General features: G+C 38.2%; 1 protein-coding gene across 18 annotated transcripts in view; it reads right to left on the bottom strand.

Annotated features, from left to right (window-relative positions):
- Positions 1-14,134, bottom strand: part of PIAS2 (protein inhibitor of activated STAT 2) — a 136,759-nt gene that overhangs the window by 97,820 nt on the left and 24,805 nt on the right. For all 18 annotated transcript variants that reach the window (XR_011504425.1, XR_011504426.1, XR_011504429.1 and 15 more), the window contains one exon: positions 7,092-7,566. Coding sequence is in view for 12 of the 18 variants with exons in the window: in XM_044774673.2 (XP_044630608.1) it covers positions 7,092-7,566 (475 nt within the window). In the remaining 6 variants the exon portion in view is untranslated. The remainder of the gene's footprint in view (positions 1-7,091; positions 7,567-14,134) is intronic.

The raw sequence follows: 14,134 nt of genomic DNA, 5'->3' as shown, positions 1-14,134 counted from the left end.
ACTATCAAATTCAATAACCTATATTTTGAGATTAGAGGTGAACACACTGCATTTTCAATCTTAATTAACAGTATGAGCACCCAGTCTCTCCAGCGAGAAATTTCAAAAGGTCTAACACAGGTACAAATAAAGCCCCAGAAGGATGGAGCATTGAAAAAAAAAAAAAAAACTTGCAGAAATAACGAAAGAATATTCCATAACTTTGATGGAGGGGGGACAAACCCTTACAGATCAAACACCAAGCAAAATGAATACAAAGAAAACTACCTAGTCACATCAAAATCAAACTAATGTACTGAAAACTAATGATGACTAAAAAAATCTTAAAAGCAGTCACAGAAAAAAGAAACATTACATACAAGAGAACAAGAATACGAATAAAGGCTGACTTCTCATCAGAGGCAATCTAGGCCAGAAGTCATCTTAAAAGTAGTGAAAGGAAAAAAGTGCCAACTGAAAATTCAATATCCTTCAAAAATAGGGTGAAATAAAGACTTCTTTACTCCTCAATTAAAATAGGAATAACACTTTGCTCATCTGCCTTTTAAAGGCTGTTTTGTGAATCAAATGCAGTAACATACATGAAAGCATTCTAAAAACAATAAGGCACTACACATAAGTAATACATTTTGAATTTCAGAAGTCCTGCACAAAAGTCTCTGCTTTCTAAGAGACAGCAAAATTTCAGAAAAAGAGGGAAAAAGAAATCCAGCCCAACAGACGCATTTTCCAAATTATTTAATAACAACGACTTTTTCTTGGTAATATATTTAAGTAGAAAATATTTTCATATGCCTAAATGTTAAATATTTTAGTAAAATATGAAACCTCCCAAGTCCTTCCAGCCCAGGAAGTATTATATTGACAACTTTTGATAAACTGGTTTATATTTAGTCAAGAATGTTTCCTAGCAGTGAGTGCTTATAAAATGGCTCACTCAGGGAGGAGATAAACCAAGAGGTTTTATAGGCAGCTTTGTGGATTACCATGTTTCAGTCTAGCTAATCTACCAACAAAATAATTCATAAAGTAACAATGAATAAATCAGTTTATTACATTGCATTATCTAAGATCTCTACCCTGAGCTATTTGGTGCCCCATCACCCATCAATTAATTGTATCATCATCACCAATCAAAGACTACTCTTACAGTATTCCTTTTCCCATTGCATCCCTGCATCAAAAACAAGGGGCGGGGGGGATGACCCTCAAACATGTATAAACAAAAATACACCAAAACTAATATTCTTATAGTTATAATAGAAGAAATAAACATAAGTTCTGTTTTATATTAGGAAACTAGCTCATTTTTGATAACTTGTTTCTTAACACATTTGGAACTAAGAGGCACACACAGTGCTTTCAAAACACTTGACTGAATAATTCTATATTCCAATATTCAATTGTTTACAAATATAGTTATCATTGAACATTGCTTTACATGTACTTTTTTAAATGACAATCCTCCTATACGCACACCAAAAGTTTTCTAATTTAATGAGATTTACACAGAATGTAACAAACGCGTCATTTTTAAAGTTTTACCTATACAGAAACCATCACTATATTAATAATCATCAGTGATGTTTATTACCAAAATACTTTCTCCCCTATATAACAGCTGCGAAGATCATTTCGGGAGGGCAGAGTAGTGAGGTTTCACCCTTCTTGTAAAACAGTCACTTTAATTCAGAATTATGAAAGAGAATAGTTACCAATTGTCCAATCACTAGAAATCATTCATTTCCTTTACCTGAGTCCTCTTCTTCCTCCTCTATATCCAGTTAGTCATTAAGTGCTGTTTTCTAAAATTTTCTTATAGCCTGCTTCCTCTCCAGTTTTACTACTACCATCCTACTCACAACCAATTACCACTTTGTGCAAATGAAATAGCAACTCTGCCTCTCTGTCAGTCTCCCAACAGGATACAAGCGCAGAGCTGGTCATTCTTAGCACCACTTTCAGCACCATTCCTCTGCTCAAAAATGCTCAGCAGTTGGGGCCAGCCCTGTAGCAGAATGGTTAAGTTTGCGCACCTCGCTGCAGGCAGCCCAGTGTTTCATCAGTTTGAATCCTGGGCACGGACATGGTACCGCTCATCAAGCCACGGTGAGGCAGCATCCCTCATGCCACAACTAGAAGGACTGACAATTAAGAATATACAACTATGTACTGGGGAGCTTTGGAGAGAAAAAGGAAAAAAATAAAATCTTAAAAAAAAAATGCTCAGCAGTGTCCCATCTCTGAATGAAGCCAAGTCTAAACTCCTTTATCTCTAAGAGCCTCCATAACAATCGCCTCGCCTCTTTCCTAGCAAACCTACATTTCCAATGTCTCCCCAAGTCTTACTTAATTCAAAGTAGTTTCTTCACTGTCAGGCTTGATGAGCATGGCTTGATGAGTACTGCTAGGTCCATGCCCAGGATCTGAACTGGCAAACCCCAGGCCGCCGAAACCGAGTGCATGAACTTAACCACTCGGCCACGGGGCCGGCCCTTCAAGAAGTCTTTACTGACTTCCCTATTCAATAGGCCAATATGATATTTGAGTTTTATAGTGCTTCATCATACAAGCATATACCTGAATGTTACTTTTCTCCCATGTTAACATTATCTCACCAACTAGATAACAAACTTCCTAAGCCCATTCCATACTTCTGACTTCTCCACAATTAGACTACATAACCATATCCAAATTAAATCCTCATTATATACTTGTTAACTGAGTTAACAGAAATGATGCATACAGTGTCTGAATTTATCCAAATTCTTTAGAAGTGAAATATTTTAACGACTTTACATTAATGTGCATATCATTTTAAATCTGTTTAATTGTACCCAGAGGCTTAATGAGTATTTCCTAATATTCAGGAATTTAAGAATATAAAAAGATGTTGACTCACTAATTTTTCACCTTTCAGATTAGCAAAGATTAAAAGATCAAAAATACAATGCTGACGAGGATGTAGGGAAAATAATACATTCATCCACTATTGGAGTATAAAGTGGCACAACACTTTTGAAGCAACTGCCAAAACTCCCTCCAAAAGTTGAATATCAAAAATATTAAATGCTTATACTCTTTGACACAACTTCAAATCTAGGCATTTATACTTCATAAATTTGTACACAAGTGTTGAGAAACACATATGCAAAAAGGCTCACAGCAGCAATGTCTGTAAGACTAAGAATAATGCCTGACACATGCTATACAGTAAAATACTTCTGAATAAATAATAAAAACCTGAAAATGTACATCAACAGAATATTGGTTAAGTTATGGTATATCTACAAAATAACAGATCTACTGTAATCTACACATCTACAATACATTTCCAAGAAAGACTGTTATGGTACAAAACTCCAGGGGGCGCTATTGACAGAGGATACAAGTAGAGTAGTGTCCTCTCTCAGCAGAAATGTGGCACAGTGGCTCTGCAGTTGGAAAATGCTGTTTTTAATGGAGAAGAGAAAAAAGATGACATGGCATATGCAGAGAAACAGTTAACTACTGATATGACTAGCTGCGTGATACGAGAGAGTATGAGGGGCTTTTTCTGTTATATTCCTATGATGTTTAAATTTTCAAATACTAGCATAAATTACTTTTGTAATTTGAAGAGCACAATGAAGAAATTTTAAAGAATCAAAGGCTCAAAATACTTTGAAGTAATTTAAAAAATACCAAACAGCTAGACGTATCAATATACAGATGCTTATAAACAGAGTAAACAGAGAGCTAGTCACAGAAGAATGTATATAGTATACACCATTACAGAAATTTCAAAAGCAAGCCAATTAAACATTATTTTTTTTATACATATAAAATAAGCAAAGGAGAGGAACACAAAATTCAGGACAGTGATTTAACTCAGAAAGGAAAGGCAAGGAGATGGCTTAAAAGATAATGGCAACATTCCTTTTTTAAAAATTGGGTAGTGGTTTCACAGCTGTTCATTTCATTGATATTCTTTATAACTTAACATTCTATATTTATTCCTTTGAAAAGACTGAATATACAAAAAAAATTTTCAAATAGAAAATTCCCCAAGTATTTCACCTTCAAAAGAAATTATCTGAAAAAAGAAAAGAAGAAAATTGAAAATAAGAGAAAAAGACTGCCTGTGAGAGCAAATCAGAATAGCTATTTAAGGAAGGAGACCAGAGATTTTTGTTAGTTTGTTTTTAGACTAGGGGATGACCCATTTGTTACAGTAAACCCTTAGCTACAGAGAACCTCATGCCTTCTGGATGCCACAGTTTGTCATTTTAAATGCTAAAATATTTTTATTTTAACCATTTTGAATAGAAATAATTCCAAACTGAAAAACTATCCAATAATGCATGTTCTTAAACAGAATATACTCACCGTGGTGTTTTCTGGTTGGCTCGTTTTAGCATCAACACATGCGCGATGCTGTAACAGGGACTCCCTCAATACTAAAGGGCTATTGGTTTCAATATCCCAAGAGGTTTTGGAATAACAGATTTTGACCTGTTGTGTCTGTTCTTTTCTACAACTCTTCCAGTCTCTCCCATGAAGTCAATTAATTCCTGCTCAATAATATGTTGATGGCTTAGCAATCATCTAATCAACTGTATATAAAAATCGAGAATACACAGACTGGCTTGCAGACGTCAAGAACATGTGCTTTGAAATACGGACTTGATATCTTCTTTGACTCCTAAGGATTTTTAATTCTCATTTCCCAAATGTAAACAAGTTTCTCCATAGCAGTGTTTCAAATTAAATAGATTTTTCCAGGATTTTTATTTTCAACATCATAAAAACCATATCATTAAAAATTAAGGCATCTTCTGAATATCATTACATTGCTTTAGACATTTTGACACTAAAATTTTTCAAAGGTCATTACAGGAAATGATCAATTTTTTTCCACTTTTATCTGGCAGACTATATAGTACTATGTTGATTTTTTAACTTTCTACTTCAAAGTCTAAAAAGCACATTACTTAAATTACCGTTTTATCAATCAGACATAAGACTATATACATTAAGAAAATTCTTTTCTTTTCTCTTTAGGGAAGGCAGGATAAGGAAATGTTTAAGCCTTGTTTTAAAACAAGAATCAGTTATAAAGTTTATAAAAACAATGACAGGCGGGACTCCTAAAAAAACATATGAATAGTTTTTAGCTCAGGGGTCAAAAGCTGTTTTATAAGCCCTTAGGTTATACATATTTCTTACATTCTAATTTAAACTATGAGCAAAAGGCAGGTTTTTCTTAGTCACTCTTCAACACAAAATATCTATGGCATTATTTTACCTAAGCCAAATGAGACAAAAAGCTTTATTTTAGTAAACTTATAAAAAGCTTATACTTTCCTTTAACTTTGAGGTTAACGAAAAAGAAACTCTATGAGGAATACAGAAAAGCAAGAAAATTCCTATTTCTATTTCTGAACAAATAGGAAAGCAAGGAAAGAAAAAAGCACAAAGCCTCTCCAGGGTTTACCCCTCATCATACCACTGATGCTAATGAGTAGAGAAAACACTGCTGCATCTTCTCTCAGTCTCCAGTCTTCTTTCCAGCATTCAACCATGTCTCTGAAACATCTTCAACTGTAACCACACCCCACAGGCCCTCTTCTCTTCTCAGTCCCACCCCAACCATGCTCCTGAGGAGTCCCATGAGGTAGGGTCACCTAAGCACATCACCAGTCTGAATCTTTCTCAAAATACACACAAAGAAACTTGCAATAATTGCTGAGAAAGAAGTATGTGAATGAGTCATGATACTGTGCATTGGTATAAACCAAAAACTACGACAAGGGGAGAAATAAAAAAATTAATTATGGGGAACATTTTAACCAGATAAACCCGAACTTGTGAAAAATCAGTTAAAGATGAAAGTAAAATCATAAAAGAAAAGCAACTGAGTAATAAACATTTTAAATGTTTGCATCTGTTATTAATTTTAAAAATGAAAAATCTAAACAAGATACAAGTTTACACCTATCAAAAAATCCACAAAGATTTGTTTTTAATAACACCTAATAAAGGCAGGAAGTAAAGTGCAGTGAGAGACATTCACTCACTCTGTGTAATTTAAACTGGCACAGCTCTTCTGGAAACTAATTTAGCAATATGTTATCAAGAGTCTAAAACGTTCTTATTTTTTGATGCCATAATTCTACTCATAGGACTCTGTACAAATAATAAAATGTGAGCAAACACAGCATCCTTATTTCAGAATGACATACTCTACCTGCCTGGCTCAGTATTGCTAAATAAAAACAAAGCCAGGAGAAAGGGCCTGGGAAAAGCAGAGCCACCTTGTCAGCCACCAATCACACCATACTGATCCCATCAACTAGCCCTGTACCTCAAAATTTCCTTTTGACTCAACTAAGATGTACTGTGGTATAATCCTATACAAAAGGGGGAAAAAGCACATTGATACAGTTAGTTTTTTCAAATGACTTGAAAGAAAAAGGGTTTTCCCAGGATGGAAAAAAAAAATAATCTCCCAGATGAACAAACTTTTACTTAGGCTGATGACTTCTGTGTTGTAATGACAATTTATTACTGCCTAATGAAATTACTTACAGAAGTACTTGGATTTTTGATGACATAAATTGTCTGGGAAATGGCATTTCATAATTAAAGCCACACATATCAACTCTTAGTAATATGATAAAATTTATTAAATTTTCAGAGAAGTTGATGGATATTAAACAAAAGCTAAAAAATGTGTTAAACTCCCTGCACCACTTCATAAAAAAACTAAGTATAAAAGGTTTCTTTTAGTTTAAAAGCTATGTTACATATAAACTAAGTCTCTTTGTAAAAATATCAAAAAACAGAATCACACACAATAAGATTTCTGCCTGTTCCTATACACACAGAACCAATTTGAGTTCTACGCCATAAAAAGAGCACTCAAATGATGAATTAACAGTTTTATATTAGATTTCAGGCATAGTTGCCAATATGTTTTTATCAATTTAAACATTTGGCATTAATACCTCAATTTTATAATATTAACAGCAAAGCATTAATCAATAGTTGAAGGCCTCTTGCTTTATTTACTCCCTTGTCCAGAAGAAAGTGATTTCTCCAACACTTACCTAAACTTGTGGGCTTGATGAGAACATCAAGGACATCATAAAAGGGCAAGTTTTTTAACTGCACATCAGGATGGACAGGAGGAATTGGGGGAGATGGCTGCTGCATCTCAAATGTGGGCTTAGTATCTTGAAGCAGCACAGAACCAACAGGAGAGGACGGTGAGTGAGGTGTAACTGAAGTGGAAGGCAACGAGTGGATTCCAGCCACGGCCAAGTCAGGTTCTACAGGTGACGAGCTACCATCCAAATTGAAAACTGATGATTTGATTGTGGATAAATCAGACAGTCCTTCAAGAGTCCTTGGGTATCGGCGTCTATACAATTCTCGGATTTTAATCTGAACTGCAGGGCTGCAGCCACTCTTCAACAAATGCAACGCCCTCATCAGGAGGTCATGTTTGCGTCCACTTTTATTCCGTCCAGCGAAGCCTAGTAACACTTGTAGTTCAGAAACCCTAAAACTAGAAACCATATTCTAAAAGGAAAGGGAAAAAAAAAGGACATAAGCCAGTAGTCACCCTCAAGTATACAAAAACCCTATCTAAAATATACTGTAAAATCTGGTTTTTCCAGCAATCTATCAACTGGCATGTGCTAGTAACAGCATTTTCACATACCACTTAGAATCATTCCTGTTTACACAGGGAGCCCCCTCCCAAATTACATTCAAGTTATGATGTTATATTTTGTCCTCTTAATTTTGGCAATCTACAATCTATTAGTTTCTATTAACCACCTCATTATCTGACTGAGCTCAAGAGTAAAGCCATATTTGCTTTACAAATATGAAATTTATAACCAATGAAAATGTTCCTTTTCAAAACTAAGTTCTACCAACACATAATGTAATGTCTGTTACAATATTATCATCAATTAACCAAGCAAAAAATTAGATTTAGCCACGCTGTATGTGTAACTTCTGATGCTTAGTAAACCTACAAAATGAAGAAAGAATTGTCATCCAAAATCCAATGAATTTTTCACCCCATCTCAAATACTAAGGAACAGACAACGCAAGAAAATAAGGATATTTTTAAATATTAAAGCTAAAAAACACATACATCTTATTTAGCAAGCTTCTAACATGAATGAAATTCCCAGCTGAGTATCCAAGGAGAAAAAGACCTTTGAAGAGCAAGGAAATGGGTGGTCATAAATCTTAAAGGGCATGATTCCCTCCACAGCACTCTAACAACTTGTTCTTGGGTATACGATGAAGGTTATAAAGCAGTTCCTGCTTCATACCACACCATCTATTTACTCAACAGAACCTACTAAATACTTTTAAACACTTACTGCCTCATAAATCCACCTACTTAGTGATTTTCAGGCAACTGTGAACTCGGAGGTAAAGTACTCTTGGGTCAGATTTACTCATACACTCGTGAACCATCTGGCCAGAAAAAGGAGTAAGATCTGGAGCAGACCAAAATCTCTTTCAGAAATGGACCCTAATGAAACTTTTCCCACAGTGCTGCACCCTCCACCACTACCTGGGATTCCTTCTCAACCTGGCAGGTATGCAGTGGCAACACCTACAGCTAGCACTGATTCATAATAATTCCTCTGTTCTGCACTTTTAAGTCTCATGATAGCCCAGAAGTAAATCTTTAAAACTCTGCTTGCCTTTTTTTTTTTTTATGCTGAGGAAGATCTGCCCTGAGCTAACATCCGTTGCCAATCTTCCTCTTTCATTGCTTGAGGAAGATTAGCCTTGAGCTAACACCTGTGCAAATCTTCCTCTATTTTTTTTTTTGTACGTGGGACACCACCACAGCATGGCTGGTGAGTGGATTAGGTCTGTGCCCAGGATCCAAACCCGTGAACCTGTGCCACCAAAGTGGAGCGCATAGAACTTTAACCACTTAGCCTTGGGGCCAGGCCCCTGCTTGCCTTTTAAATAGTGTCGGAACAATACTTGCCGGTTTCCTAAAATGCAAACAAATTTAAATATATCAAAGTAATCTGCATATAAAAGCTGTACCATAATTCTAGTTCATATACTAAATGTCTCCATATTTCATATTGTACAAGTCAGAGAATATTAAAGTTGTAATCCTTGCAACCATTTTTTACACTCTCGATCAGTGCTGTCAAATAGAACTAGGAACTATATATATAATTCTAAATCTTCTAGTAGCCATACTAAAATAAAATTTCAATTAATTTTGATAATATGCTTTATTTAACTCAATAAATCAAAAGTATTATGTCAAGATGTAATCAATTTTTGTGACTTAAAAATAATTTTTTTAAGTGTCGAGATATTTTTGCATACTAAGTCTCAATATCCAGTGTGTATTTTACACTTACAGCACATCCCAATTTGGACTAACACTGCACAGTGCAGCTCTAAATCACACTCCAACAGCAACAAATATCACAATGCCATGGCCATCATACTTCAACTTGCTTCATTTCCTCCATATGTGAAGATGATGATTTATCTATCTTACCCTATGCAATGGACAACAAAGATGGAAAACAAGAAAATTCTTGGCCTACCTCATGACACACCAGCTACAGTTTACTCAAGGTTTCATGCATTAAAAAACTATGATGGGGCAGGACCAAGATGGCGGAGTGAGCGGTCTTGTCTCTCCCCCGTCAAATCCACAACTAATTGGACATTCACCGATTAACAAAGGATATCCAGATAGCATCTCAAGATGCCTAAGAGTTTTGTGCTACTATACAACGGAAGGCGGACGGAATTCCCTCCGGGAGGAGGTGGAAATAGGTGAAAACTCTCTGACCCCTGACCCCCGACCCCCGGACAGCCTAGTTCCTGCAGGAGGCTCTCTTCCAGCGGACTCCCCCATAGCATCGCCACACACCAAGGGCAGGAGTGTGCACTCACCAGCGGAGTGATGGTGGAAACAGGTGACAACAGCCGTACGCAAGCCCCCTGCGATTACACCTAAGCCCAGGCAGAATCCCCAGGGTCCCACACCCAGTGGCAGGGAAGGCCTCCGCTCGCCATTAGTAGGGAGGCCCCGCCCAGAATCCAGAATAAAGGGAAGCTCCCAGCGGGCAGATTCCCTGGCTGGCACCAGACCACAAGCTGCTGCCGGGTTCACAAGTCTCCAACGCACGGGTTGGTGCAGGGGGTGCCCAGACTTCCCGTAGACGTGCTTGGGGACACGATTGGAGCTCCAGCACCTGGCTCTGCGGCCCGGGGAGAGGCTCCAGGGTCCCACACCACCCACGGCAGGGAAAGCCTCTGCTCACCATTAGCTGGAAGGCCCCTCCCAGAATCCAGAACAAAGGGAAGCTCCTGGTGGGCGGATTCCCCAATACGGCATCAGACTGCAAGCTGCTGCTGGGCCCAGGGTCTCCAGAGCACAGGTTGGTGCAGGGGGTGCCCGGACTTCCCATAGACGTGCTTGGGGACACGGTTGGAGGCCCAGCGCCCGGCTCTGCGGCCCAGGGGGAGGCTCCGGGGTCCCGCACCTCCCCGGCACGGACAGCCTCTGCTCGCCATTAGCAGGGAGCCCCCGCCCAGCATTCGGAACACCAGGAAGCTCCCTAGAGCAGAATTCCCCACAAGGCAGCAGCTTACAAGCCAGCACCAGGCCCACGGACTCTGGCCATGTCCCAGATGAGGTAAACAGCTCCCAGAGATCCTGTGAGAGTGGAGTGGGGCACAGTGGAGCTCCAGTGAAACGGCTACATAGCCCAGGGGGGAACTCCAGGTTCCTACAGCAGCCTCAGCGAAAGCCTCTGCACAGCACTAGTGGAGAGGTCCCAACTGGCAATCGCAAGGCGGGAAGGCCCTGGCGCAAAAGTAGCACAGCTAGGTGAGCTAACGACAGACTGCAGAAGATACCCATAGCTCTGCTGGGACCTATAGTGGACAAGTGTGATCTTGTGGGCTCTGTTAGGGACAAAGCGGCAATTATAGGTGATCCTGCTACTGGCTGCTGGGAAAGCCCACAACACTGCTGCAGACCACAAGGAGGGAGCGCGTCCAAGTGGGCTGCAATAGTAGGCACCAGCAGCCTGAGGCCCCCTTGCGATTGCCCCCACAACCAACGAGGGACCCCACAGGACCACTGCGACTATGAGGAGGGGTCCAGGTCCAGTCAGTAACAGCTGACAGGGTTCCTGGTTGGTGCAGTCTAAACAGGTGCCCTCCCCCACACCAGTCGCAACAAGTGGAAGCAGTGACTAAACTCTATCTCTATGCGGAGGCACAAATCCACGCAAGCAGTATGAAAAAATATATTAAATCTCCAGAACAGAAGGAAAATGATAAGCACCCAGAAAACAATCCCAAAGACAATGAAATCTATAACCTAAATGACGACGATTTCAAAACTGCCATTCTTAAAAAACTCAACGAGTCAAAAGAGAATTCAGATAGACAACTCAATGAGTTCAGGAGCTATGTCACAAAAGAGCTTGACACTATAAAGAAGAACCAATTAGAAATACTGGAGATGAAGAACACAATGGAGGAGATTAAGAAAAATCTGGACTCTCTGAACAGTAGGGTCGATAATACGGAGGACAGAATTAGCAATTTGGAGGATAGGAATACAGAAATGCTGCAGACAGAGGAGGAGAGAGAACTAAGAGTAAAAAGAAACGAAGAAACTCTCTGAGAATTATCCAACTCAATTAGGAGATGCAACATAAGGATTATAGGTATACCAGAGGGAGAAGAGAAGGAGAAGGGGGCAGAAGGCCTATTCAAAGAAATAATAGCTGAGAACTTTCCAAACTTGGGAAGAGAGATGGAAGTTCATGTGACAGAAGCCAATAGATCTCCAAACTTTATTAACGCAAGAAGACCAACCCCAAGGCATATAGTAGGAAAACTAGCAAAAGTCAACGACAAAGAGAAAATACTAAGGGCAGCCAGGCAGAAGAAAATAACTTACAAAGGAAACCCCATAAGGCTATCAGCAGACTTCTCAGGAGAGAACTTACAGGCTAGAAGAGATTGGAATGAAATATTCAAAACTCTGAAGGACAAATACCTGCAGCCAAGAATACTCTACCCAGCAAAAATATCCTTCAAATACGATGGAGAAACAAAAACTTTCCCAGATAAACAAAAGTTAAGGGACTTCATCGCCACAAAACCTCCTCTTCAAGAAATGCTCAGGAAGAACCTCATTCCTGAAAAATCAAAAAAAGGAAGGGGGCTGCAAAATCCAGAAGAAAGAAGATAAGCAGAAGAACAATAACACAAAGTAACAGCTCTCCATCAGGACAAAATGCAAAAGAACCGGAAAACAAGTGATAAAATGGCAAGAGTAGGCCCCCACGTTTCAATAATCACTCTAAACGTGAATGGATTGAACTCTCCAATCAAAAAGCACAGAGTGGCAGGATGGATCAAAGAACAAGATCCAACAATATGCTGCCTCCAGGAAACGCACCTCAGCCCCAAAGACACACAGACTCAAAGTGAAGGGATGGAAGACAATACTCCAAGCTAATAATGAACAAAAGAAAGCAGGTATTGCCATACTTATATCAGACAAAGTAGACTTCAAAGCAAAACAGATAAAGAAAGACAAAGAGGTGCAGTATATAATGATAAAAGGGACGCTCCACTAAGATGACATAACACTTATAAATATATATGCACCTAACACAGGAGCACCAAAATTCATAAAGAAACTATTAACAAAACTAAAAGGAGACATCAACAGCAATACAATAATAGTAGGGGACCTCAACACCCCATTAACACAATGGACAGATCATCCAGACAGAAAATCAACAAGGAAATTATAGAATTAAATATAAAATTAGATCAGACGGACCTAATAGATATATATAGGACACTTCATCCAAAAACAGAAGGTTACACATTCTTCTCAAGCACGCATGGAACATTCTCAAGGATAGACCATATCTTGAGAAACAAAGCAAGCATCAATAAGTTCAAGAGGGTTGAAATAATATCAAGCATCTTTTTCTGATCATAATGCTATGAAACTAAAAATCAACTACAAGAATAACGCTGGGAAAGGGCCAAAAACGTGGAGACTAAACAACGTGCTACTAAACAAACAATGGATTATTGAAGAAATTAAAGAAGAAATCAAATATTATCTGGAGACAAATGAAAATGAAAACACACCATACCAAATTATTTGGGAAGCAGCAAAGGCAGTCCTAAGAGGGAAATTCATTGCAATACAGGCTCACCTCAATAAGCAAGAAAAATCCTACATAAATAACCTCAAACGACACCTAACGGAATTAGACAAAGAAGAACAAACAAAGCCGAAAGTTAGTAGAAGGAGGGAAATAATAAAAATTACAGCAGAAATAAATGATATTGAAACAAAAAAGACAGTAGAAAGGATCAATGAAACAAAGAGTTGGTTCTTCGAAAAAAATTAACAAAATCAACAAACCCTTAGCCAGACTCACTAAAAAAAAAAGAAAGAAGTCTCAAATAAATAAAATTAGAAATGAGAGAGGAGAAATCACAACAGATACCGAAGAAATACAAAGGATCATAAGAGAATACTATGAAAAACTATATGCCAACAAATTGAACAACCTAGAAGAAATGGATAAATTCCTAGACTCATACATCCTACCCAAACTGAATCAGGAAGAATTAGAGAATGTGAATAGACCAATCACAAGTAAAGAAATAGAAACAGTAATCAAAAACCACCCCAAAAATAAGAGTCCAGGGCCAGACGGCTTCTCTGGAAAATTCTACCAAACATTCAAAGAAGATTTAATACCTATCCTTCTCAAACTATTCCAGAAAATAGAGGAAAATGGAGCACTCCCTAATACATTCTATGAAGCCAACATCACCCTGATCCCCAAACCTGACAAGGACAACACAAATAACGAAAACTACAGGCCAATATCACTGATGAACATAGATGTGAAAATCCTCAACAAAATTTTGGCAAACCGAATACAGCAATACATGAAAAAGATTATACACCATGATCAAGTGGGATTTATACCAGGGACACAGGGATGGTTCAACATCCACAAGTCAATCAGCGTGATTCACTACATTAACAAAATGAAAAACAAAAACCACATGGTCA

This window comes from Equus asinus, chromosome 7 (genome assembly GCF_041296235.1).
Source record: "Equus asinus isolate D_3611 breed Donkey chromosome 7, EquAss-T2T_v2, whole genome shotgun sequence".
Lineage (NCBI taxonomy): Eukaryota > Metazoa > Chordata > Mammalia > Perissodactyla > Equidae > Equus > Equus asinus.
The sequence above is the reverse complement of the archived record's forward strand: the minus strand, read 5'-3'. Positions and strand labels throughout refer to the sequence as shown.